The sequence below is a fragment of the Pleurodeles waltl genome, chromosome 2_1 (genome assembly GCF_031143425.1).
Source record: "Pleurodeles waltl isolate 20211129_DDA chromosome 2_1, aPleWal1.hap1.20221129, whole genome shotgun sequence".
In the NCBI taxonomy this organism is placed as follows: domain Eukaryota; kingdom Metazoa; phylum Chordata; class Amphibia; order Caudata; family Salamandridae; genus Pleurodeles; species Pleurodeles waltl.
The window spans coordinates 579,556,558-579,580,770 of record NC_090438.1 but is presented as its reverse complement, the minus strand read 5'-3'; the positions used below and the strand labels follow the sequence as shown (position 1 = coordinate 579,580,770).

Below are 24,213 nucleotides of genomic sequence, written 5' to 3'. Positions count from 1 at the left end.
CCTCAAACCGTAGTAACTGCAATTTCAGGCACCCTGGTTTGACTCTATGCACACCCACATGCCCCTAGCTTGTAGACCCTTGAAAAGTTGACAAAAACAAATCAAAAGGAAATCCGAAAACCCTGCTGATTCAAATATATTTGGTAGTTTTCGTGCACAAGGACATACAGAGGGTGACAAGTAAATAGCTTGCTACTTGATTGAAGATATTCACAGAAACAGAAAACAAACATCAAGACTCCACAATAGCACACTCAATAAATGTATGATACAGAGACTAGTGACAGTGTCAGATAACGTGTGAGCTCCAAAACGTGAAGAAGAAAGGTGAAGAATTCATGTGTGTCACTCTCAGATCCAAGTGTCATTTCAGACAGGCCAACCAATGGATGTACAAAGAAAGGATAAGAAGAACAGGCGAGAAAATTATCATGCAATTTCACAATCCTGCAAAATGGACCTCCTTTTAAAATAAAAGAGATAAAAGGTGCATAAGAGGGTTTTGCTAGAGACATTTCTCAGTACTGTGAAAGTGGTACAGGAAACTGAAGTATAAGAAAAATAAGCCAGCAATGCTTTTCCTATTGATTTTTTCCCCGGAGGCATACTATTGTTTTAAATTGCAAATCACTATATAACCATACTAATTCCCATTTAGTATGCATGAATTGCAGACTTCATCTCAAACAATACTGATCTCCTCTTTGGGACATTCATTGGGTGCTAAGGTGGAGGCTACCAATGTCACCTTTTAAATATTTGTCAGTCCAGCTTGAATATTGGCAAATACTGATTGGTTGGGATGCAATTGGTGGTTATGCTTCAGGCTTTAGGCAAACGTATTATACATTCTGTACAAAAATGAACAAAGTAATCGGAGCCTCAAGATGGTAGGACAAAAATCTGTGTCCCAATGTCCAAGCAACTCTCTGCCCAACTATAAGTCACAGTCAACTAGATGTAAAGTCTAGGTTTTATCATAAACGAGTCCAAATCCCTTTTAACCCCTTCTCAAAGAGCAATCTTTTTAGATTTTACCATCGATTGAGTGTCGGCCACTCTAAGCCTTCCATCTCGCAAAATTGCGTCGTACTTTTGTCAAACAAAAGGTTTCCCTTAGTCAAACTGCCCGCCTCATAGGACTTCTCTCTTCTTCCATTCAGGCGAGATTTCCAGGTCCTCTACATTATGGAGCTCTTCAACGTCTCAAAGCAGCTCATCTTCGCAAAGGTCTTGCGTATTCTCAAAAAGTACTCCTCTCGCAAGAAGGGGTAGAGGACATTCATTGGTGGCTTTCACATATGGAAGCCTGGAACACCAGAGCTATCTTCGGTTCCGCTCCAGATTTCATAATAGAATCAGATGCCAGCAGATCAGGTTAGGGTGTTCGGTGTGGAGACTTCTCCACTGGGGGAACTTGGTCCCTGGAGGAACAGAAACTACTAGTGAATTGTCTAGAGCTTTTAGCTGGTTCATTTGCAGTCAAGTGCTGGACCAAAGACTCAATTCATTCGAGCGTTCTCTTGAAGATGGACAATATATCTGCAGTCCGCTACATCAATCATCTAGGCGGCACCCGATCCAAGGCACTTTCCAATCTGGCGTCCAGTTTTTGGCAATACTGCCTCGATCATCAAGTTTCGGTTACAGCACAATACCTTCTGGGCAATCAGAATCAAGTTGCAGATTTGTATTCCCGACATCTCACGACTACAGTTTATGGAAACTTCATCCAGAAGTGTTTTCTCGTCTACTCCACCTTTGGGGTCCGTTTTTGGTGGATCTTTTTGCATCCGGATTGGATCACCAACTTCCCAGATTTTTCAGTTGGAGACCAGATGCATTGACAGCTGCCACAAATGCTTTTCTGCAGGACTGGAGTCAAGAGAAAGCTTACTCTTTCCCTCCCTTTGTGATGATCACTCGAACATCTGCCCAGGTATGTCGACAGTCAGCATCCACAGTACTGATCACTCCAATTTGGAAATCTCAAGTTTGGTTTCCAGTTCTTCTGGAACTTTCTTGGGATTCTCCAATCCGACACCCACTGTTTTCTTCGCTTTTTCTCAGTCTGAACGGAACACCTCATCAAATGGTTCTAGAGGGCTCCTTTTCCTTGATGGCGGGGCAAATTTCCGAGGACGATAGTCGGTCCCGGGACTTTCGCAACAAGCTGAAGAGCTACTATCCAAAGCATGGGCTCCCAGTACCAGCAAGCACTATAGAAAAGCATGGGGTAGATGGAGCCGTTGGTGTTTGCGAAGGAATTTCAATCCTGTGGAAACAGATGTAGCCCAAATTCTTAATTTTCTTGCGGATCTCGCTTCAAAAGGCCTTGTGTATCGATATATTAACTCATACAGATTTGCTATTTTAGCTGGACATACTTTGGTGGATGGTTTTCCTGTGGGAGAACATAAACTAGTGTGTCCTCTTTTTCGAGGCATAAGACTTTCTTTACCTCCTGAACTACGCTATTCCTCCCTTTGGGATGTCAATCAAGTTTTGAACCTCTTTTTGTCTTGGCAACATAACCAGTATCTTTCCAGGAAAGCACTCTCTGCTAAATTAGCCATGCTACTTTGTTTGATATCTTGTAGAAGAGTTTCTGACGTCCGTGCTTTAGATATCTCACACAGAACTTTTTCCCCTTATGGTAAGTAGACAAACAAAGACAAATACCAGAATAATCTCTTATCCGGCTTTTCCAGACGCCCCAAAATTGTGTGTTGTACGATGCCTCAAAGCATACGAGGAGATGTCCTCAAACATCTGACCTCCAGGGGAACGACAACTCCTTATTGCTTTGCGTAAACCGCACAAAGCTGTTACTTCTCCTACCATTGCTCGCTGGGTCAGTTGGATCTTGCAGGAAGCGGGCATTAGCCTTTCTCTCTTTGGTGCTCATTCCACTCGTGGGGCTGTGGCCTCCAAAGCATTCCGCTTAGGTGCTCGTCTGGGAGATATCATGAACGCAGCAGAATGGTCTTCCAACTCTCCTTTTAAGAGGTTTTATTTTAAACCAGTTTTGATATCGCTCAATTAGTTGTAAACAAGCTTTGAACTAGCATAATCCTCGCCTCCGGTCCTGACATAGAATGAAAAATTTCCTAGCTATCGTCAAGGAAACTTTCAATTCTATTAAGGACTCGGAGGCAAGGATTATCCCACCCTGATCACCTTATAATGCTGCAATTTTAAGGGATCCTTTCCCGTGTTTAGTAAGTAATTTTAGTAATGTTTCAGTATTCATTTATCATACATTTTGATTGTTTTACTATACAAAAAAATTAAATAAAAAAGGGAAGACCACTATTTGGTTAAGTTATTTTCTATCAGATGTTTTTTTCAGAATAAAAAAAAAATAGTTCCTCTTTTAAACTGTTTAAGTTTTTCCTAGGATCTGACACAGTGAAGCAAGATACTTAATGATGATTCTCTGACTGGCTTGCACGACGAAAGAGGAGGAGGAAACACAGACAAGGGATTACCATATGGACTACCTGTTCCTGATTGGCTCCAAATACGTGTTTTTATTGCTTGAGACTGTACTCCATTTTCCCAAGTTCTCATGGGAGTAGTAGTTATTGTTTTTTGTTTGGCTGCTATTCAATAAAGTGGAGAAAGATAAGTGCAATCCTCGCCTCCGAGTCCTTAATAGAATTAAAAATAGAATTTCCGTTACGATAGCTAGGAAATGTTCCATTGTCCATAATAGAGGAAAAGGAATAAGGATCTGCCCTTTGGCTGGTGGTCAGTGCCTTTCACAATGCTATCTCATACTTTAAAGAGTTTGTGTAGTCTCACAAATATAAAACTTTGAAAAGAAATTGGAATGTCTTCTACCCTTATTGTGGGTTTTGACAGGTGCTGCACTTTGTATTACTGGACATTTTCTTCAGAGGTACTAGTTTTTCTAATCTGATGGGCGATAATTCCAGGTTCTAGAATTGCCTTTCAGTCAATTTAAATTGTTAGGGGTGCAGCAGTTAGGACACCAAGTTCGATCAGATAACCTATCATTAATGTAAATTAATCAAGAAAGCCATGTGTTTAAATAATGAATCGAAAAACAGCTCAGGTTAGTCAGAAGGTCTAAATTAAATACCCATGTAAAAAAATTGGCATGGAAGAATGGAGATTATTGGATATTTATATGGAGCAAAACGCACATTTGGAAAATTGAAAAGTGGTCAAATATGGAACATAATTGTCCAGACAGGTTAATTGTTTTAGATAATGGTAACAAAGGGACAGGTCAACTGAAGAAGTAAGGCTTGAGATAACCATTATGGAAAGATAAATGGGAACATTGAAGTTGATGTTTGTGTTTCAAACCAGACATGTTTAGTACACAGATATTCCCACTGGAAATTTAAAGTATCTGACTGTCGCAAGCTTGGATGGTACTGGACCAAATGTGGTGGCCAACATTAAGACCTCCCATGTTCATACTTGTTAATGCGCTCCAAAACAAAGCCAACATTCCATGGGTCAAATCACTTACTTTGTTGGATATTAGCGGAAAACCTTTTGCAAAACATTAGTTTTAGGAAAGGATGCTCAACTGTATATTAATGTGTTATTCTCTCATAATTGGTGTTAGGGCAAAGTAAGAGACATTAGATAGAACTCTTCTGCTTCTCTATTGATTTCAGGGCTAAAATCAACTTAATTGACGGAGCAAGCTTGATTAAACATTACAAAAGGGGGAGTGGACGAAGCCTTAGTCAGTTTAATTACTCAACTACAAAAAGGCACTTGGAGCAAGATTATGAATTCAATAGCGGGGTATGTAACAAATAACACAATTGTCTCTACCAAGGGTGATTTGGTACCCATGTTTTTTTCTGGTTATATCTTGTAATATTTCCTCTTAAAGTTAATGATATGAGAATTTACATTTTGTTGTACAATGTGCTTGTATGTGGCTCTACCCAGCCAGGTTTGCAAACATCAGTCAATGAATTTGTTGAATATGTCAAAGTCCTGCAAATATTAACTACACAAGACAAAATGGTATATCAATTAGTGCAAAATGTAAATAACAAATGCTTCAGATGCGACTTGAACACTGCCTTCCTGGAGAGGGTATCCTTTCACAGTTATTTAAGAGTCTTATATGTAAGTGGGATATCAATATTCAGATAGAGAAAAGTAAGAACAATAAATGCAGGTTTATTCCAGCCTAACAGATTGTTCTATGAGCTGCAGAGTGAGAGCTACAAGATCGAGGGCTACACTGACAGTGCCATGCTCATTATTGCTGATACTTCTTTATGGCAAAATAGTCCAATTCTAAGGTAGGGCGTGGTTGATGGTGCTTTTCAGCATCTGGCTACAGATGTCTAATTCCATAGTCAATGTGATCCATGCTTACAGAGATGCTGCACATAAAAAGTGTAGAGAATATCATGTTTGGATGATTCACTCAATTATTTGTCTGCTTTTTGTATGCATAGATCAATGGCACCATCCTGTGTGTACTGTTGTTAATAGATGCAGAACATACCTGTTGGCATTGCCAGTTCTTGTTAGTGAAGCTGCTAGCACTGGTAAGTGCATATCTGTTTTTGGACTTCTTGGATTAATCAATCTCTTAGCAAAAGTTTAAATACATTCTGATTGGTGGCAGGGACATGCTGCCCTTAATCACAAGTATAACAGATTATCGTTCAACGAAGTTACTATTGAAAATCCATTTTCACTAGTGCTATTTAAAGTGGGAAAATATTTTTTTGTTTTCCTACCAATTTTGTTTGCTAAGCACTGGAAGGAAATTACATTGTGACCAATTAGGACCTCTCATCTGCCTTTGTGCAAATCAGAAGCTAGTGAGTGCACAATGTGCCGGCCTGCAAACCCCCATTTAGATATCTGGTGGCTTGTGAAAAAATTGACATCTGTCCGTGTTGCCCCAAGTGGTGCTCTGGAAAAAAATTCTTTTAGATTGGCATTGGTTGATAAATGGGTATTGTTTGTGTTACACAGATGGAAAAAGTGATTTTAGAGCTAAACAAGCAAACAAGCTAAATTGCAGTTATGATACTATTGTTCTGTTATATTTTTATGATATTGTATGGATATTTCGTACCTGATTAGAAATAATTAAATGTCATTACTTCTTATGTGTTATCGGATTAAGAGATTTTTATAATTACACATGTAGCTATCGATTATACAGTAAAGGAAGGTACAAAGAAAGATACATAACTTTCAGACTGAATTCAAAGCAATAAGGGGAAAATACTTACTTCTATGAGGGCATCACTTAAGTGCTTTTGCTGGCGAAAGAGAATGTTGGTGGCACCAGCAACAAATCCCCGAATGCTCACATCAGACAATAGGTGATGCTGTTGCAAAGCCATATATGGTAAGCAGAGAAATCCCTAAAAAAAATAAATCTATTAGCATCTCCTTTTAAAGTGATAAATACAAAATATGTAATCATCCTTTTCAAAAGCAATTACTTTCTGAACTTTGCCTACATTTGAAAAGCCTGCATGTTAAGTATGCAGAGACTATGGTGCTGAAAAAACAACACTGCCCACTTATTGTCTCACAAATGAATCAATGCATTTTCAGTTCAGAGCCTAGATCTCAATTTATGGTTGGGACCTACAAGCAGTGGGAGAGTACGGCAGTGACTAAGGATACAGTCTTCACATTTTAAGCTCAGTCCTTCATGCTTAACAAAGCAACTGGCACACAGGTGCTCGCTGTTATACATTTGCTCCTATAAGTCATGTGGGTATGGTCATTTTAGCAGATGTACATCCTTGGGAACACTATTTGTACATGGCTTAAACAGCCCACACAAATTGAGGGCACTGGGGTAGCTACCACCAGTCCCTGCACATGAATAGTGAAGGAGACACAGGACCAGGGCAGCTGAGAGTTCTCGCACTGGCATCATCTTGGCACTGTGGACAAGCTGCAAGTGTAGCTGTCAGCCACTCCTAGCCTCCATCCACTTGTATATTTTTGAGGGTGAAGCAGGATTCAACCCGTGATATCTGCACCAAAGTCTTGTTCACAATTGTGAACAATGCACGAGGTGCAGGTGTCACATGTCCTGTGCCTCTTTGGTCCATATAATGTTGGCTATTGCAAAGAGGTGACATGTCAGCATTCAGCTGTCCAAAGCCGTTTTGGACTTCATTCTTCAAGAGTGAAGCGGATCTGTGCCAGCTGGCCCAGAGCTTAATACACAAATGTGAAGAGAGTGTCACCTGTTCATGCCTTCTTTTTCCCATAAAAAACTGCCAACAAGGACAAACCAGGGTAGCTGAGACCTGCCCGCATCCAGTGCTCTATTGTAAACAGGGAGTTGGGCAGCAGTCAGTCAGTTTGTAGGATTAAGGAAGCCACTACAATCTGCTGTGCTATCTTTCAGCCTTTGACCAATCTGCACCAAATTTGGCTTATTCAATGGTGTTCCTACCTAGTTGTCTTGCATGTGGGCAAGTGGGGATAAAGTTACTGCGGGTCAAAAGGTACCAAGCTTAACTACAGGAACATGACTGGGCCTGTTTCCCAAAAATGGGAAAGGAACTTCCAGCTGAGCTAAATGACCTGGGTGTCACATCAATAATTCCCACCTGAATATAATCTGTAGGCTTCAAACCAGATAAGGTGCTTCACCTTGACATCAAAGAGATAGCCAAGAATGCTAGATTACAACTACTTAAAATGTTGCAGCTGCTTCATGCATTTCCTCACAAAACAAGGCCAAAAACAGTCTGTCCAAGTTTAAATCATTGTGTGTATGAATTACTGGAATGTGCTGCCTGGTGCCCCCTCAAAGGAATTCTCTAATAAGCAGCCCATGTGGTCTCAAATACAAAAATATCTCAGAGTAACAGAGAAGTCCTTTTATAAATAGGTTGGCATCCCATGGATGCTTGTTCGGCTTACAAGTAAGTCTGCACATTTCCCTAACAAGCCGAATCACTTGAACAAACATGAATACTTATTTCGAAAGCTTCAGAACGTTTTTCATACCACAATCACCAAGGACCTTTGATGCTCTAATAGCACATATCCAACAAGCCATGACAATCTCAACTTTCACAATGGACCTCAAGCAGCACTTTCCAAAAGACCTTTCAAGATCTGCACCCACTTAATGTACCTGGTCCCCCTGGAACGGTCATTCAATGGTACCACCAGCTCCCTTGTAGCCTCCAGTCTTTTGATTGCGCTTGCATTTTCACTATTTCATGCCTTATGACTTGCTTTTTGCTTATTGGTATTCTATACCATACTTTTAAGTGATCTGTTATAATGTGATCAGGGAACGGACATGCTGTATCAAGAACCAAAGATAAATCATAAATAAATAATCCCTCTCATGACAGGTATTATACAATGCAAGCATTTAGGGCCAGATGTACCAAAGGATTTTACCCATTCTGTGCCCATGGGAAAAAGCTTTTGTACATATGGCCCTTAGTGCTTTAACTGCTAAAAGTAGGAATGTGATTTGCACATCAACCCATAATCCACTTGCAACTGAAAGCTTGATAAGAGATGACACATTGATCCATCAAGTAGCATACTGTTGTTTTAGAGCAGTGTTTCACAAACTTTTTAAAGCCACGATCCACTTTTTAAGAACAACAATTTTTTGTGACCTACTAAGCTTTAATGGACATGAGGCGGGCAAATTTTTTTAAAGTGACTAAAACATAGTAGTAATGCACTGTCATTTACAGACAGCACATTTTCCATTAAAATGGACACTAAATTTGCACAGACATACAGTTTTCACGATAAACCTATACAGCATACAAACGATAACGGGTGGAAATCAAGTTTCAGTGAACATTTAGCACTTATTTTGTGCATCACAAAGTAGTGTCTTCATTTGTTTTCTTCCTATTCCTTTTTTTGTCCATCACAGTTCAGAATTACAAAAAAAGTGCTTCAATTTTGCTTTCCTAACTGATGAAGTTTTACAGCTATTTAAAGTTAGCTGTGTTACAAAACAACTAACATCCTACAGCCTTTCCTTTCACACAAGTACAATTAATTGTGCAGCAGATTGTCACATAATTCACTGTCCTTTCCTATTTCCTGACTGCAAAGTGAGAGGAGTTTGTAAACACCAATCCCCATGTTTAAAAAACAAACAAGCAAAAATTTGTCAGAAGACATAGCCTAACATTATAGCTGTCTCTGAAGTGCAGCAAATATGGCAAGGTAAATTCAGAATTTAAAGGCATTATTAACTATTGCTTAGACTTTCATGACGCATCAAATATAAACAATAATAAAATCCAGGATTTGTAAAGTGCGGCAAATCACATGTGAGGGTCTGAAGGCGCTAAAATGTAGGCACGGGGAGATTAAGTGATTTGCCCAGAATCACAGGGTGTTGAGCCAACGCTGACGCGGGACTCGAGTCTGGTTCCTGACGTTAGCAGGTCAGGTTGTTATGCTACACCCTTGCTCACGACCCACCAGTAGGTCATGAACCACAGCTGGGGAAATACTATTTTAGAGATACATTCACCTAAAGTACTGTGTCATCTCCTCCAAGTTGTAGAAGTTACTTAACTTCAGGAACAATGTTTCTATCAAACTATCTAGCTACAGAATTCTTACCTTCGAATAAACACCAGGTGCTAGATTGGATCCCAAAACCTTTCCATAGCATTGCTCAGCCACGCAGCTAGGTGGCACTGTATAGCTCATCGCTGGCTCCACAATACCCTGGAAATGATGGAGCAGAGCCGCATGTAAGCACTACCAATGCACGCTGATGTCAGTTTCTTCTTTTTTACCCTTTCAACACCCTTAGACACACAGGGTGAACAACTGTTGGAAACAATGTGCTGATCACTAACTTGGGACCTTTTTAGATTTGAAAAGGAAGGTAGAGGGCAATGAGATGTCTCTGGTTAAGATAGCATATCCACCAGAAATAGCGGTACAGAATGTAACATGTTCTTCTGATGGATGCTTGTAACCACACATTCCTCACCCTAGCGGGTCTATGGAGTGGATTCAGTCAAAAAATTATTTCAGGACCGAGTGGGCAAAATGTCCTTACCATTTGACCAGGCTGTCAAGACAGTAGAGCTTCATGAACGTATGCACTGATACCCATGTCACAGCCTTGTAGATGTCAAGGACAGGCTCCTATTACTCCAGAGTAATCCATTAAAAAGTTGATAGTTCACTCAATGGTCCTTGGTGCCAAAAAAGCTTAAAGCCCTTTTGGGGCTCAGCCAATGGAACCTCTCCCCCTCTTTTGCGGAGGTAAGCAAAAAATGCTGGCAGAGTGAGGGATTGCCAGATGTGGAAGGGAGTCATGACTTTTGGCGAGAAATTCGTCTGTGTATTTTGCACCAATGTGTGTGGTTAAAACATAGCATATGGCAGATGCATTGAAAGTGCTTGAAGTTCCCCAACATGACAAGCTGATGTAGTAGCCATGAGGAAGACGGTCTTTAAGCTTAGGAGACAAAAACAGCAGATCTCCACAAAGTAGAATGGCATACACATGAGAAACATCAAGACCAATTTCTGGTCCCACTGTGGTATCATAAACGGTTTGGGAGGGCGCGTATATTAAACCTTTATAAACCTCATCACAACAGGTGAATTAAGCAAGTACAATCAGTATGGCAAATGCAGAAAGGCCAAAAGGGCTGATAAATAACCTCTGTCAATGCTCACAGCAAGGCCTTGCTGAGCCAAAGATAAAACAAACAAGAGGACGTCCAACAGCTTTGCCTTGTAAGGCGTCAGTCGCCTGACTCCAGGCCACATATTTGCCCTAGCACCCAACATAATTGGATTTCATGGAAGGGCAGCTAAAGGCAAAGCAAATCAAACACAGTCAACCTTCAGAGTTTAATAGTCACTCATGCAGCTCTAGATTGCATAGATCTGGGTGAAGGACCCTGTCCCATAAATAGTTGAAACAGGAGGTCCATGCAAAATGGCAACCTAGTCAGAGGACGGGTGTTTAAAAGTCCAGAAGTTCCAGGAACCACATCCTGCTGGCCCAAATCGGAGCCACAAGGGTGACTTGGGACCAGTTGTTCTTGACCTTTTTCACAACTCGGGGAAGGAAAGTGTACCAGTCTCCCAGGTTCCATTGAAGCGGAATGAGCATTCTTACAAAAACTCTTAACTCCCAAAACTTTCAACAATGAGCATTCTACAGTGGCGAAAAGATCTAGCCAAAGTTCCTATCACTGTTGTGGGATGCTCTGCCCTAACTTGGGATGTAGAAGCCACTTGTGATCGGTCGTAGAGCCTCCAGGACCCTCACATTTCTGAAAAGTACACAAAGTTCTGAATTCACCAATAATCATTTGTGGAGAACTCTCAACGTTTTCCCAAAGCAACAAACTCGTTTTCAGAACTATCTGGCTTTGGTAGTTTTCCATGGGTCACCACCGAGCCTGGGCGAAAATACCACTGCTACCCCTCTTGCCAAATCAGGTCATTTTATTGTATATATATCCACATTGCATTGTCTGCCCTTTCTTGTTGTGTGTGCTTAATCCACTCACACAAGTGGGGTAGCGTTTTTATCAGGAGATATGTGGGAATGCTGGGTGGTAAGATGCTTGTGAATCCAGCAGATTCTGGAACTTTTCCTCACAGAAATGTGAGGAAAATGCATGATTTTAGGCACCGTCCGAGGTTTGGTGGGCATTGTGAGCAAAGGTAAACTGGGAGATTCAAGCAGGGAACACCATCTTGAAACCCACTGTGTGTCTAGTGTTTAAAATTGTCAGGCTTCAGTAGTTTTCCTATGGTCGCAGAGAATGGGCATGAATAGTGCAGTCATTTAGCATGGCAAGTAAGAGGAAAATGCAGTCTATTTGTTAAATCTACAGCAAAAGAATCCAAATCTCCTCTTGCATGCCATGGGAATGGGGATGCTCTGTGCACCAGGTGGGCTGAAAGAGTGCTGGGGCTTTAGGCATGAGGATAGGCCCAACTCAAGGGCAATCTGCCCAGACCCCATATTTCTTTCTAAAACATAAAAAAAATCCTGGTGCATAATGGGCTAAACCACCCCCACCAATCTATCTCCCCTGGGGGGGGCGATGGGTACTGTTGTTCTGGAGTGGGAGCACAGCATGCAATGCCCAGCTGGCCAGTCCCACAACCACTTCTTTTTTTAAAGATCATATTTCCCTGGTGGTTTAGTGGGCTTTCTGCTCCCCTCCACCCCAACCCAGAGGCAAATTGGAGATAAACTCCTCCAATCGCCCCCTAAGGGGGAAGCAAAATGACTGTTGGCTCCTTCTGGGATGGGGGCATAGTCTGATGTCCTCTTGCCCTCCAATCACTTCTTCTTTGGGACCATTTTCTCAGCAGTGGTCTAGTGGTAGGGTGACCAGATTTTGAGATGCAAAAACCGGGACTCATCAGACATGAAAACAGGACTAGAGCCTTTAGTCTTACTTCTATATCTGGCTTTTCCTGTTTTTGCATAGCCCTGTAAGTGTGTGTGTATATATATCAGTGAAAAAAACAAAGGTTACACGAATGTTGTAGTTAGGGTCTAAATTTACTCGTACAAAACCTTAGAAATTCAGTAGTTATAGTTAGCTAAGCTAACTATAACTTGCACCCCTGTAATGAACTGCTTATGACCTCACATATTACATCACATATGACATGGTCGGTGACATTACTGATGACATCATACAGTTAGTGAAAGTAGTTGTATTGATGTGTGAGTGGGTGTGTGACTGGCTCTGGGTGAGTGGTTGAGTCATTTGCTGTATGGGAGAGTGAGTGGGTGTGTACCTAGCTGTACTGGTGAGTAAGTGATTATGTTAATGGCTGCATCTGGTTCCATGAATAAGTGACTGAGTGGTTTATGGGTGTGTGTGTGGATGTATTTGCTTATATGGATGAGTGAATGGTTCTCCTTGTATTGTTGAGTGAGTGGATGACACAGTGACTACATGCATGAGTGAGTTGGTGTATAAGTGCTGTATGTATAATTAAGTGGCTATGTGAGTGACTCTATGGGAAAGAGAGTGAATGTCTGACTAAGTATTTCAGTGAGTGAGTTAGTGTGTGAGTGGCTGTATGAATGAGTGGGTGTGTGAGTCCTGTACAGGGGAGTGACTGTATTAGTCCTTATATTGGTAAGTGAATAGCTCTGTGACTAAATATATTGGTGACTGAGTGGGTGTGTCAGAAACTGTATGGCTGAGTGTGTGAGTGGTTGTATGTGTGAAGGAGTGGCTATGTGAATAGCTCTATGGTTCTATTAGTGGGTATGTGTGTCGGTGCATGGCTGTATGACTGGATGTATCAGTGACTATGAGGGTGTAAGTGGGTGTTTGAGTAGCTGTATGACTGTGAGAATGGGTGAGTGAGTGCTGTATGGGTGGGTAACAAGTTGTGTAATTTGCTCTGTAAGTGAATCAGTGGGTGTGTGTCATTAGTTTTAGGGTTCTCCAAATGAGTATGTGAATACCTGTGTGTGGATGAGCAAAAGTTAATGTGGGGTGATGAGTGGGTGTGTGACTGGTTGTGTGGGTGATGTCATGATTGATGTCATTTGAGGTGATGTCAGTGACCAAGTCATAAGTGATGTAATATGTGAGGTTATAAGCAGTGCATTAGAGGATCACAAGTTATAGTTAGCTCGGGTAATTATAACTGAGTAAATTCAGAACCTAACTATAACGTCCCTATAACCTTTGTTTTTTTCACTGAATTTCTAAGGTTTTTTTAAATTCTATTTCTTAACTATAATATCCCTGTCACCTTTGTTTTTTTCAGTGAATTTCTAAGGTTCTTTAAATTCTTCTATTTCCTACCTAAAACATCCCTGTAACCTTTTGTTTTTTTTTGTGAATTTCTAAGGTTTTTTCATTCTATTTCCTAACTATAACATCCCTGTAACCTTTAGTATTTTCATTGAATTTCTAAGGTTTGCTTAAGTGTATTTCATAACTATTACTTGTCTGTAACGTTTGTGTTTGTTAGGTAATTAAAATCGTTTTGTTATACTTACTAAGATATTAATCGCAGAAGCCTAGGGGAAAAAGTGATGGGGATCCTTTTGTTAAGCTGTCTCCTATAATAAAATACAGCAAGTAAGTAAGTAGAATGGAACAGGTCCATTCCTTTTTAAATTGGCAATACACATTTATAGTCTATTGAGTATTTAAATTCTTGTCAAATGCTAGCGTAATATTTTTGTGTAATTAATTTTAGATCTGTGGGGCTATACAGGGTTCCGGACAGTTGAGCAACAAAGCTCTATGCTTTCCATTCTGATCACGTGATCTGAATGAATCCGTGGTTCGGATCAGCGGAGTTGTGAATTATTTTTTTTATAAATTAAAATATAGGACCCATTCTTTCCCATATACATAGAACGTTGCACATATTTGCAAGTCAAAAGCATATTTTATTTCCTTACAATACATTGTAAAAGTTGTTTTACAATTTTCGGGGATGCGCAGGTCCCATTTGGATCTGTGGAGCCGCTCGATGTGTGAAGACTATTCTGCTATTTCATTGGTTACTTTTGAACCACACTTAAAACAGTTATTATTCTTTGGGCTGTTGAGGGAAAATCATTTTAGCTGAGATCTTCCTGTTACAGAAGTTTCCAGAATGGCTGAAGGGAGTGCCCACCACCATCTGCACAGTCCCAAGATATTGCTGGAGAAGATGAAAGTCATCAGGTGTCTTCTTCATCGAGAAAGGAGAGTGATGTATGGCAGTTTTTTATTTACCATACCAAGCGGAGAAAAAAAAGTTAGTGCAAGAACTGTTAAATCTAACCTCTGTGGAAAAGAGCTATCTTGAGGTACATCAAAAAAACTACAGCCACGGGACGTCGAGTATGTGGAAATATGTGCGCACAATCCATGAACGGGCATATTGACGTTTGATGAGGGAAAAAGAACTAACACATTTGGATGCAGAACCTGGTAGATCATCATCAGCCCATACTACTGATCAAAACATCAGTATGCCAGCCACATGCATCGAATTAGGTTGAATGGTAACATCCTGCACCATCTGCCATAATCTTGTGGTTGCTAAATTTAAAGATGTCAATGATTTCTTTTTGCAGGTGAAAAAGCACTGTTGCAAATGTTTTAAAATAATTTATTTCTTTAAAGAAACTGTTACTGCGTACTATTGTACTTTGATAATGCAAAAGTTGTGCATTTAAGTTTCTCCCAAGTTTCCAATATATTTTCTGAAGAAAAAAAAAATTAAAAACTTGTTCCACAAAAATCTACAAAAACAGTTCTTAGAACCACCACTGAATCAAAAAAGAGCTGTGTTTGAGTATTTACTATGCATCGGTATTTGCATGCGTTTGTCACTGTATGTATGACTTTCCACTTGCATGTATAAGTTTATTCATCAGTTTGTGTCTGGGTGTCTCCGTCTATGCATAAGTGTGTGCCTGGGTGTATCAGTATATACATCAATGTGAGTGTGGGTGTGTCAGTGTGTGTGTATAGATATATATATCACATAGCTCGGCGAGGATAGCACTGTACTGATCCTATGCTTAAAAACTTTGCTAGATAAGCAGACATTTGAGGTGAGCACATCTAGAGTGTCGCTGGTGTTGCAGGGTGCTCCTTACCAGAGCTGCTCTCCACCTAAATTTGGGAACTTCCCAGAGTTCTCTTGTTTTTGCAGAAATATATATATATATATATTTATAAATAAAATAGTGTGGGTGTGTCAGAATATGCATCAATATCTTCCTAGCTGTGTTACTGTTGCCATGAGTTTGTAATTGTTTGTGTGCCAGTGTATGCATTAGTCTGCGCCTGGGTGTCTCAGTGTATGTATTAGTGTGTGCTTGACTGTGTTACTCAAGTATTAGTGTATGTCTGGATTTATCAGTTTATATATCAGTGTGCACCTGGGTGTGTAGTGTATGCAATATTATCTGCCTGGGTGTATCACTGTAAGCATGTCTGTTTCTGGGTGTGTCAGTGTATGTGTAAGTGTGATCTGGGGTGTGGCAGTGTATATGCCTGGATGTTTGAGTGTATGCATTAGCATCTCACTGGCTTTGTTAGGCTATGCATCAGTGTCTGCCTGGGTCTGTCAGTGTACACATTAGCATGTATCTGGGCGTGTTAGTGTATGTATTAAAGCCTTTTTGGACGTATAATTGTATACAACAGTGTGCATATCAGTGTGTCAGTGTATTCAATCATTTGGTTTGGGTATGTGTGTGTCAGTGAATGCATGAGTTTGCATTTGGGTGTGTTAATGTATGTAGTTTTATCTGTAAGGCTGTATCAGTTAATGCATAACTCTGTACCTGGGTGTTTCAGTGTATGTATTCTTTTCTGATTGGGTGTCTAAGTGTATTCTTCAGTGTGTGCTTGGGTGTGTCAGTGTATGTATTAGATTTTGTATACGGATGTATCAGTGTATACATGAATGTCCATGTGGGTGTGCCGGTGTATGCAATAGTGTGGTCCTGGGTGTTTCAGAGTATGAATGTTATTATATGAGAAACTGTGTGCGTGGGTGTGTCACTATGTGCATCAGAATGTACCTGAATGTGTCACTTTATAGATCATTGTATACCTTTGTGTATTACTGTATGTATGAGTGTCCCTGGTTGTCTCACTGTATGTTGGGGAGTGTATGTGGCTGTGTCAGTGTATACATAAGTGTCTGCTTGGTGTGTTAGTGTATGCATAAGTGTGTACCTGGATGTGTCAGTGTACAAATGAGTGTACCTGGGTGTGTTAGTATATGTATAAGTGTGTGCCTCAGTGTGTCACAATGCGTATGAGAGTGTACCCAGATGTGTTACTGTGTGGATCATTGTGTGCCTTTGTGTATGAATGTATGTATAAGAGTGTTCCTGGGTGTATGAACGTGTGCTGGGCAGTCTTGGTCAGTGTATATATAACTGTCTGGCTGTACTCAGCTACTATACTTTTGCACTATACAATAAGTCCATATATATATTTATCCTTGAACAGTCTGCGGGGGAACAGTCATTTAGACTTTAAAAACCCCCATAAGTACAAAGGGCTAGATGTATCAATCGTTTTTGCCTTCACAAACGGTGCGAATGGCCGTTTGCGAATGCAAAAATGCCTTTCACTATCTATGAAAGTCATTCGCTGTGCAATTTTAAGGAATCTCTAAAATAGCGATTCCTTAAAATTGCGAGCCCGTTTAGAGAATCGCAAATTGCGATTCTCTAAATAAGAAATCGCAAATAAGGAATCCTTATTTGCGATTTCTAAACCACATGTATCAAACTTTTCCTTAATGCGAATTGAGCATTAAGAACTCTCTATTACCACCAAGTTGAGCTTGGTGGTAAGCATGTGCAAATTTTGAAAATGCATGAAAAATGCATTTTTTAAATTGACATGTAACGCACACATGCCCCTTTGGCATGTGTGCGCCTTAAATGTCCTTAAAAAAATTCTTGGGGTGCAGCAGAGGGGGCCTTAGTCCCCCAGCACCCTGGGTTTTGCATTTCCCAAATTTGCAAATTCCAGTTAGGAATTTGCAATTTGGGAAATGCAAAAAATTCACAAATATGGGCCTACAGGCCCATAGGTGAGATTGGGGCCGGTATTGCAATTTGCGATTCAGTAATAGCATTTGCGATTTTTAAGAAATCGCTATTACCGAATCGCAAATATGATACATACCATTTTGCGATTCAGAAATATCGATTTCTTAAAAATCGCTATTAGAGAATCGCAAAATGTTTTTTTGATACATCTAGCCCTTACTTACCTATATTAGGCCAGTAAAATCAACTTTTTCAATTTATAAAAATAGACATAACATAAATATAAGTTAAAGTTTGATCGTATTAAGTTATCCATTCGGAGTTTTCAATCTGTCATAAAACTAATATAGAACATTTTATCACAGAACACAAGTATATTATTATAATATAGAAATGCAGTGCATCTAGATACTCATCCTTTAACAGTGGGGGGAAAAAACAGACATAGAGGCTTAAAAAAATAAATAAGTATATGGCAAGTTATTTCAAATTAACATTACTATGTCTGGTACTCACTAGGAATATTAACCAAACTCTTTCAGCTATAGTTGTCAAATTATATAAAGAATATTGCAGATTTTAATGCAATTAATGTGTAAGAATCACACTAGTAGTTTAAAAAGTGTATGAAGACATCACCCTTGGTAGGCCGCATGATGTCAGAAACTCCAACCATCCATTAAAGAGGACTATATTAAGTCATCAGTTTTTAAAAAATCTTCAGTAGATGTATATTGTATTTTACGGATTGTAATCTCCCTTTTCATGTTAGTTGTATGTGTCCAATTTCCATCCAATACGAAGAATATTTCTACATTTAAAATCCCTTCGAAAGACATCGCCCTGGTTAGACCATATGATGTCTTATATTGTACTTTTATAAGACCCATATATTTACTATGCCATTTCTCCAGTAGTCATCCTCCTTAGAACGTTGGTTCAAGAAACAGAAGCTAAGAATTTGGTAATTTATACAGTAATCTCTGCTTAAATGTTAGCTTATTATCTTTACAGTCAGCCCATCCAGTTGTATTCTTTATGTAAATGGTATAATGGCCAGATGTGACATTTACTTTCTCATGGAAAGTAACAGCAAATATATGTTCAGCTACAAATAGAGATTTGTCCTGCTTTAAAATTTGTGATTTGAGTTTCTAATTTAGTTCCATCCGCTTTGCATCATTGTAGCATTAAGGTGATGTACTTCCCAGGTTTTCTTATGCGCAAACCTGAAAGGAGGTCTAAGTTGCATTTCATACATGTATTATTTTGTGAAGCATCTTTAAATAACTTTTCAAAACTGATAGTTTTAGAATCTGGTAGAGTTAGGTAGATAAATTGTTCTGAATCTATTTCTGTTAGTGAACAAAAGGAACAATTTTCATAGCCATGTGCCATGAGTAACCTAATCGAAACAGCTCATCAATAGGTACCATCTCTTCTTCTAAAATACCTAGCAGGTTCATCAAAAGTTCTTGTGCATTTTCTTGAGTATTTTGTCTAAAGTGTACAGATCCAGAGCACACATCGGCAATATCTCTAATACAAGATGCAGAGTATGTTTTGGTCTTTCACTGTACAACCGTTCTAACAAAGTCAACAGTGCAGAGCATAATTGTTTTTCCCTTCTCTTTTCACATTAGCCTAACAGTTGACTCCAGATAAACTTGTAACCTACAAATTCACCATCATTTTTTCTGTTGTTTTTCTCTGATACGTTTTCCTTTCTTTTTTCATCTTTTTCTCTGAAACATCACTCAGATCTTTTGAAATTGTTAGTTTTGGTTAGATAGTAGACTTTTTGTAAATTGGATACTGCTCTAGATGGGGAGCATATAGGGTTCTCAAACAGTTGTACTCCAATACACAACTGGAAGCATCATTTACTTTACTGACATCAAAGCATAAGAGATACAAACCAGACAAAGTTCTTATGTGTGATAATGCTACATAAGACATACCTTTCTTAAATACAGTGCTATCACTATTAATTAAAGCTGCATTTATGTACTGTTACAGCATATGTTATAGATATTGGAAACTGCTTTCTACGCAGACACAGGTCTTTCACAAGTAAGAAATACGCAACGGATCTTTGTATCTATTTTACATCTTCAAGACCATCAAATTAATTGCTAGATACTGAACTTCATTTCTGTTTTGATACAGAATAAAATCTATTATTTTTCCAATAGCTCCATGAACTAATCCTTCTTCAACACTTAAATTATGCCGCAAAATTATTCTACAGTTCTTATAAACACAGAGACACTTTTTTAATCCCAGAGTTTTGGAAACATATTTTTTCAAATAATCCAGTTTTGACTGTAATTCATCATTCAATAATATAGTTACTTCTTGGAGTTCCATTTTATCAATTGATATAAATTCTAATATTTGCTCGTTAGGTAGTTAAAGTAATTGTTCATTACAATGTGTGCATTCTTGAATCTAAGGCTAAGCACAGAATTGACTTTTCTTGTTTATAAGTTCAGACATCAGCTCTGCTGCACATGTTTTCAAAGGAGATATGTTCTTTATAAGTCGTGTTTCCAGATAACTTTTTCCTTCTTTTGACAGTATTCCAACTCTAATATTCTTCAAAATACTTCCATATGGCTTAAAAGATGCTTGACGCATGTTTGTAATCCGTTCCTTGTATTGGAAATGTAATCAAATGTTTACATTTCCAATGCGTTCTAAATAACTATGAGTTTTTTATGGGATAGAGTCTTAAATATAGGTTGTCCTTTCACAGAGTTAAGTTGTAGTAAATCATCAAAAACATGCTTTCCTCCAAAGAGCACATCATAGTTAGTCTTTAATATCTGTTGCATTCTCAAATGCACAAAGGCACACATTAAGTTTGAGACCATGCTCACCTCATAAATAATTAAAAGCTTTAGTTTCTCCCAAACTCTGGAAACTTTGTGACAAGCTTAACCAGATAATTTTTGGTATTCAAGTTTATTGTTGTGTTCGACAGGGAGCATTAGTAGACGATGCAAGGTAATTCCTTTGATACTGTGGGCAGCAAATCCAGTAGGAGCTGTTACTACACAGAACAAAATGGAGTCTGTAGTCTTCTGTAGATATGTTGTTAAAACTTGTATTAGAAAGCTTAGAAGTGCCCGCTTGTCCACTAACACACAAAAGAATTGGTTTACACCTTTAACAGTTACATTGATTATTTTCATGCTGTAATCCATTGTCTATTTTTAATTTCACTTCCATATATTCTTGTTTCTGCTCATTATTGAGTTGGTCTACTAACTCTTCTAACGTAACATTTTATTCTCTTGTTCCATTGCTATCTCTACTTCATTCATTGCTGTGGCAGCTGTCCAAGAGGATGTTGACTAAGAGGTGCAGAACTTTTTCTGCTTTGTGAACTTTGCTTTGCAATCTCAGTAGCAATTGTTTCTTCTTGTTCAATTTCTTCATTTAACATTTTCATATAGCTTGGAAATAAAGGACACTAAATAGTTTCTTTCGCAGCACTGAAAGAGTCTTCATAGCAGTAACTCTTTTTCAGATTGCCAAGTTTTGAATAGCTAGAAAAGTGGCAAGTAGAACAATTCTCTTTTTTCAGCAGTTTGACAAGTAAGTTTTCTATGGTTGTTTAAGTTGCCCTTTGCATGCCAACTAAATAACCATCACAACCAGCTACATTATATTTACCTTCATCAATGTTTTCTTAAACATTACTTTTGTACCTATAGTGTTGCAGAAATTCATAAAAACACATATTTCCAAGGTGTACACTTGTTTTTGGATAGTAGGGTCTAAAATTTGTTTTTACGATATCTGTATTCTCTGGATCAAATTCTGCTAAGTACTTGAATATCTGGATAAGATTTCAAAACTCTGTTTCTCATGTTGGCAAAGCCTAGGCTAACTCAAACAATTCCTCTAGACTTTGAGAACAAGCTAGCTGAACTCAATCTATCACAGCACTCATATGACCTCACGTCTCTGTGTGACAGAATTTTCAAACTAAAACTGTATCATTTCTTTGATAGAGACTTTTCTGCAAAAAGGTCTTCCCATGTTTCCTTCATCTCTGTTTTCTCTGACTTAGTGATGTATGAAGTGACATAGCGAACAACAGCAATATACCTGTCAGCAACAAACTGTATGTCCATATTAACTTCAGGATGACAGGATTATAATTGTTATTTGGAAGCCTGTGCTCTTTTCAGATTATATGTATTTTTTGGTGATATTCTTGTCAGTGTGTGCCTTACTGCTGTCAAAACGCGGTTTACTCTTTCCTCAGAGAGGATAGGCCTTGGAAACCCAAAATGACATCCAATGTAAAACTTTACTTTGTATCTATATCTTTGGCAACAATATTTGCTATGTGTTTAGAAATGTAGAACTTGCTGTCTTAGATGTTTGTTGTTATAGTCATCTGGAACAGCACATGTAACATACTGCTCTATAAGAGACAGAACCCAGTTATCACTGTCAGTTACAAATTTTGGGGCACCCTTTATCCATAACAACATGTGTATAAGAGGAGATCATCTTGCTATTCTTTTTTCCAAAAACTTCTCCAAGAGGAGGATTTGTTTTATTGCATATGAAAGCCGGCATAGCTTGAAACTTGAGATCAGAATATCTACAGAAATTAGCATGATCCAAAGAGCAAAGTTCTCCAGCTGTCTTCAAATGAATATCCTTTGTGTTAGAGTTTGCTACTCTCAGAAATGTTAGTAAACCATCCCATGCATACTCTGCACAACAGTGTTACAAACCAAGTAGGAGGACCTAGATTACTCAGCATACATTTAACTTCTCCGTGACGACGGTACCAGTATTCCTTTAGTGCCACGTAGACAAGCCATCAAATTGATTAAGATGCACTTTAGAATTTAATCTTTTCTTTGTATTTTATCCACAAAATTGCTTGCAGAAAGAATTTGGAGATTAACTCCAGTCTTAAGAATATGGTTAACAGCATATGGGAGTCCAGAGAAATCACTCTCAAATACCAGATGGCATATATAAGGAATGCATTGTGGAAACCTAGGATACTCTTAATATAGTCTTGTTGACATGTACTCAGCTGCTGGTATTTGTACAGGTGGGTCATCGTAATGGCCACCTACTCCAGTAGGAAATAGGTATAGAAAGCAAAGAGCCTCTAAACGTTTTTCCCCAGACACTCAAAGGAGCTCCTCTAGCTTGTTTCTTACGAAACAAATCAATGGAATCCCTAAAACATCTTTGGGATGTAGTGGATAAATACTATACTATTCTTGCATTACTTCTGACTTCTGCTTGTCTACTTTTTCAGTCTGTCCACTAGATTGTACTACTTCATCTTCAACACAGGTTACATCTCCAGTAATATCAATAATAGTACAGAACTGTTATTTCCTTTCAAATAAATAGTAGCTTTTTTAACTTTATTGACATCTACTATCTCTAGCCAGATTTTTTAAAACTTTTTGTGGGAACTTCATTTATTAGAATAATCAGTGGTTCATTTACATCTTTTTCATCAGCCACAGTATCACATTTCTTTTGAAAATCTAGAGATAAATACACCACTCTTCCCTTTAGAATTTTTTGTCATTCTGTTGGTGGCAGTTTCCCTGTTTTTGTCTCCATTCAAACAATTTCTTGAAATGGATATGCAGTTTGTACTAAAATTTATTCAAACACATTTAGGCCCTCATTATGACCCTGGCGGACGGGGGAGAAGTGGCGGTAACACCGGCAACAGGCCGGCGGAAAACAAAATGGAATTATGACATGGTCATCCGCCACTTCTCCACTCTGACCGCCAGGGCGGTGATGACCGCTGGGCTGAAGACTTCTGTCTCCAGCCCGGCGGCCGTCACCAGACCGCCGGCGGTATCACGACCCTGCATACCGCCATGGATTTCGGGTGGTTTGGAACCGCCATGAAATCCATGACGGTAGGCACTATCAGTGCCAGGGAATTCCTTCCCTGGCTCTGATAGGGGTCTTCCCCACCCGAGTCCTCCCCCCACAGCCTCACCCCCCTGCAACCTCCCAAAAGTGGCAGGACCCCCCTCCCCACCAACATTGAAACACCCCCCCCACCCTACACACATACAGACACCACCATTACACATACCCACACACATACCCACAAACATACCAACAGACACACACACAGTCATACACGCACACATACATACAGACATACACGCACACATACTCATAGACATACAGACAGACACGCACACATTTTCAAACACACAACACCCCTGCATGCATACACGCACTCACACACCCCCTCTACATACTCACACGCACACCCCCATGCACGCACACAACACCCCCTCACCCCCCAACGGACGACCAACTTACCTTGTCTGTTGATCCTCCAGGAGGGGACGGGATCCATGGGGGCTGCTCCACCGCCAGCACCCAATCACCAGAACACCGCCACACCGACTCATGGGATGTGATTCGGTGGGCGGTGTTCTGATGACGGGGCGGTGGAGGTGGAGCAACCTCCACTTCCCTGCCTGGCGGCTCTCCGTCCGAAAAAAGACAGAGGGCTGCCAGCAGTCATAATACGCCACGTGGAAAACCGCCTGCACTGCGCCAAGGTCGTAATGAGGGCCTTAATTCATTAGGTTCATGTGGCATGGGTGCAAACTCTCATTTGTTATGAACTGCTCTAGTCAACATTTTATTCT

General features: G+C 39.5%; 1 protein-coding gene across 1 annotated transcript in view; it reads right to left on the bottom strand.

Annotated features, from left to right (window-relative positions):
* The window catches only part of AVL9 (AVL9 cell migration associated), a 384,424-nt gene that overhangs the window by 93,997 nt on the left and 266,214 nt on the right, over positions 1–24,213 (bottom strand). The window contains exon 11 of the mRNA XM_069215405.1: positions 6,255–6,389. Coding sequence (XP_069071506.1) covers positions 6,255–6,389 — 135 coding nt within the window. The remainder of the gene's footprint in view (positions 1–6,254; positions 6,390–24,213) is intronic.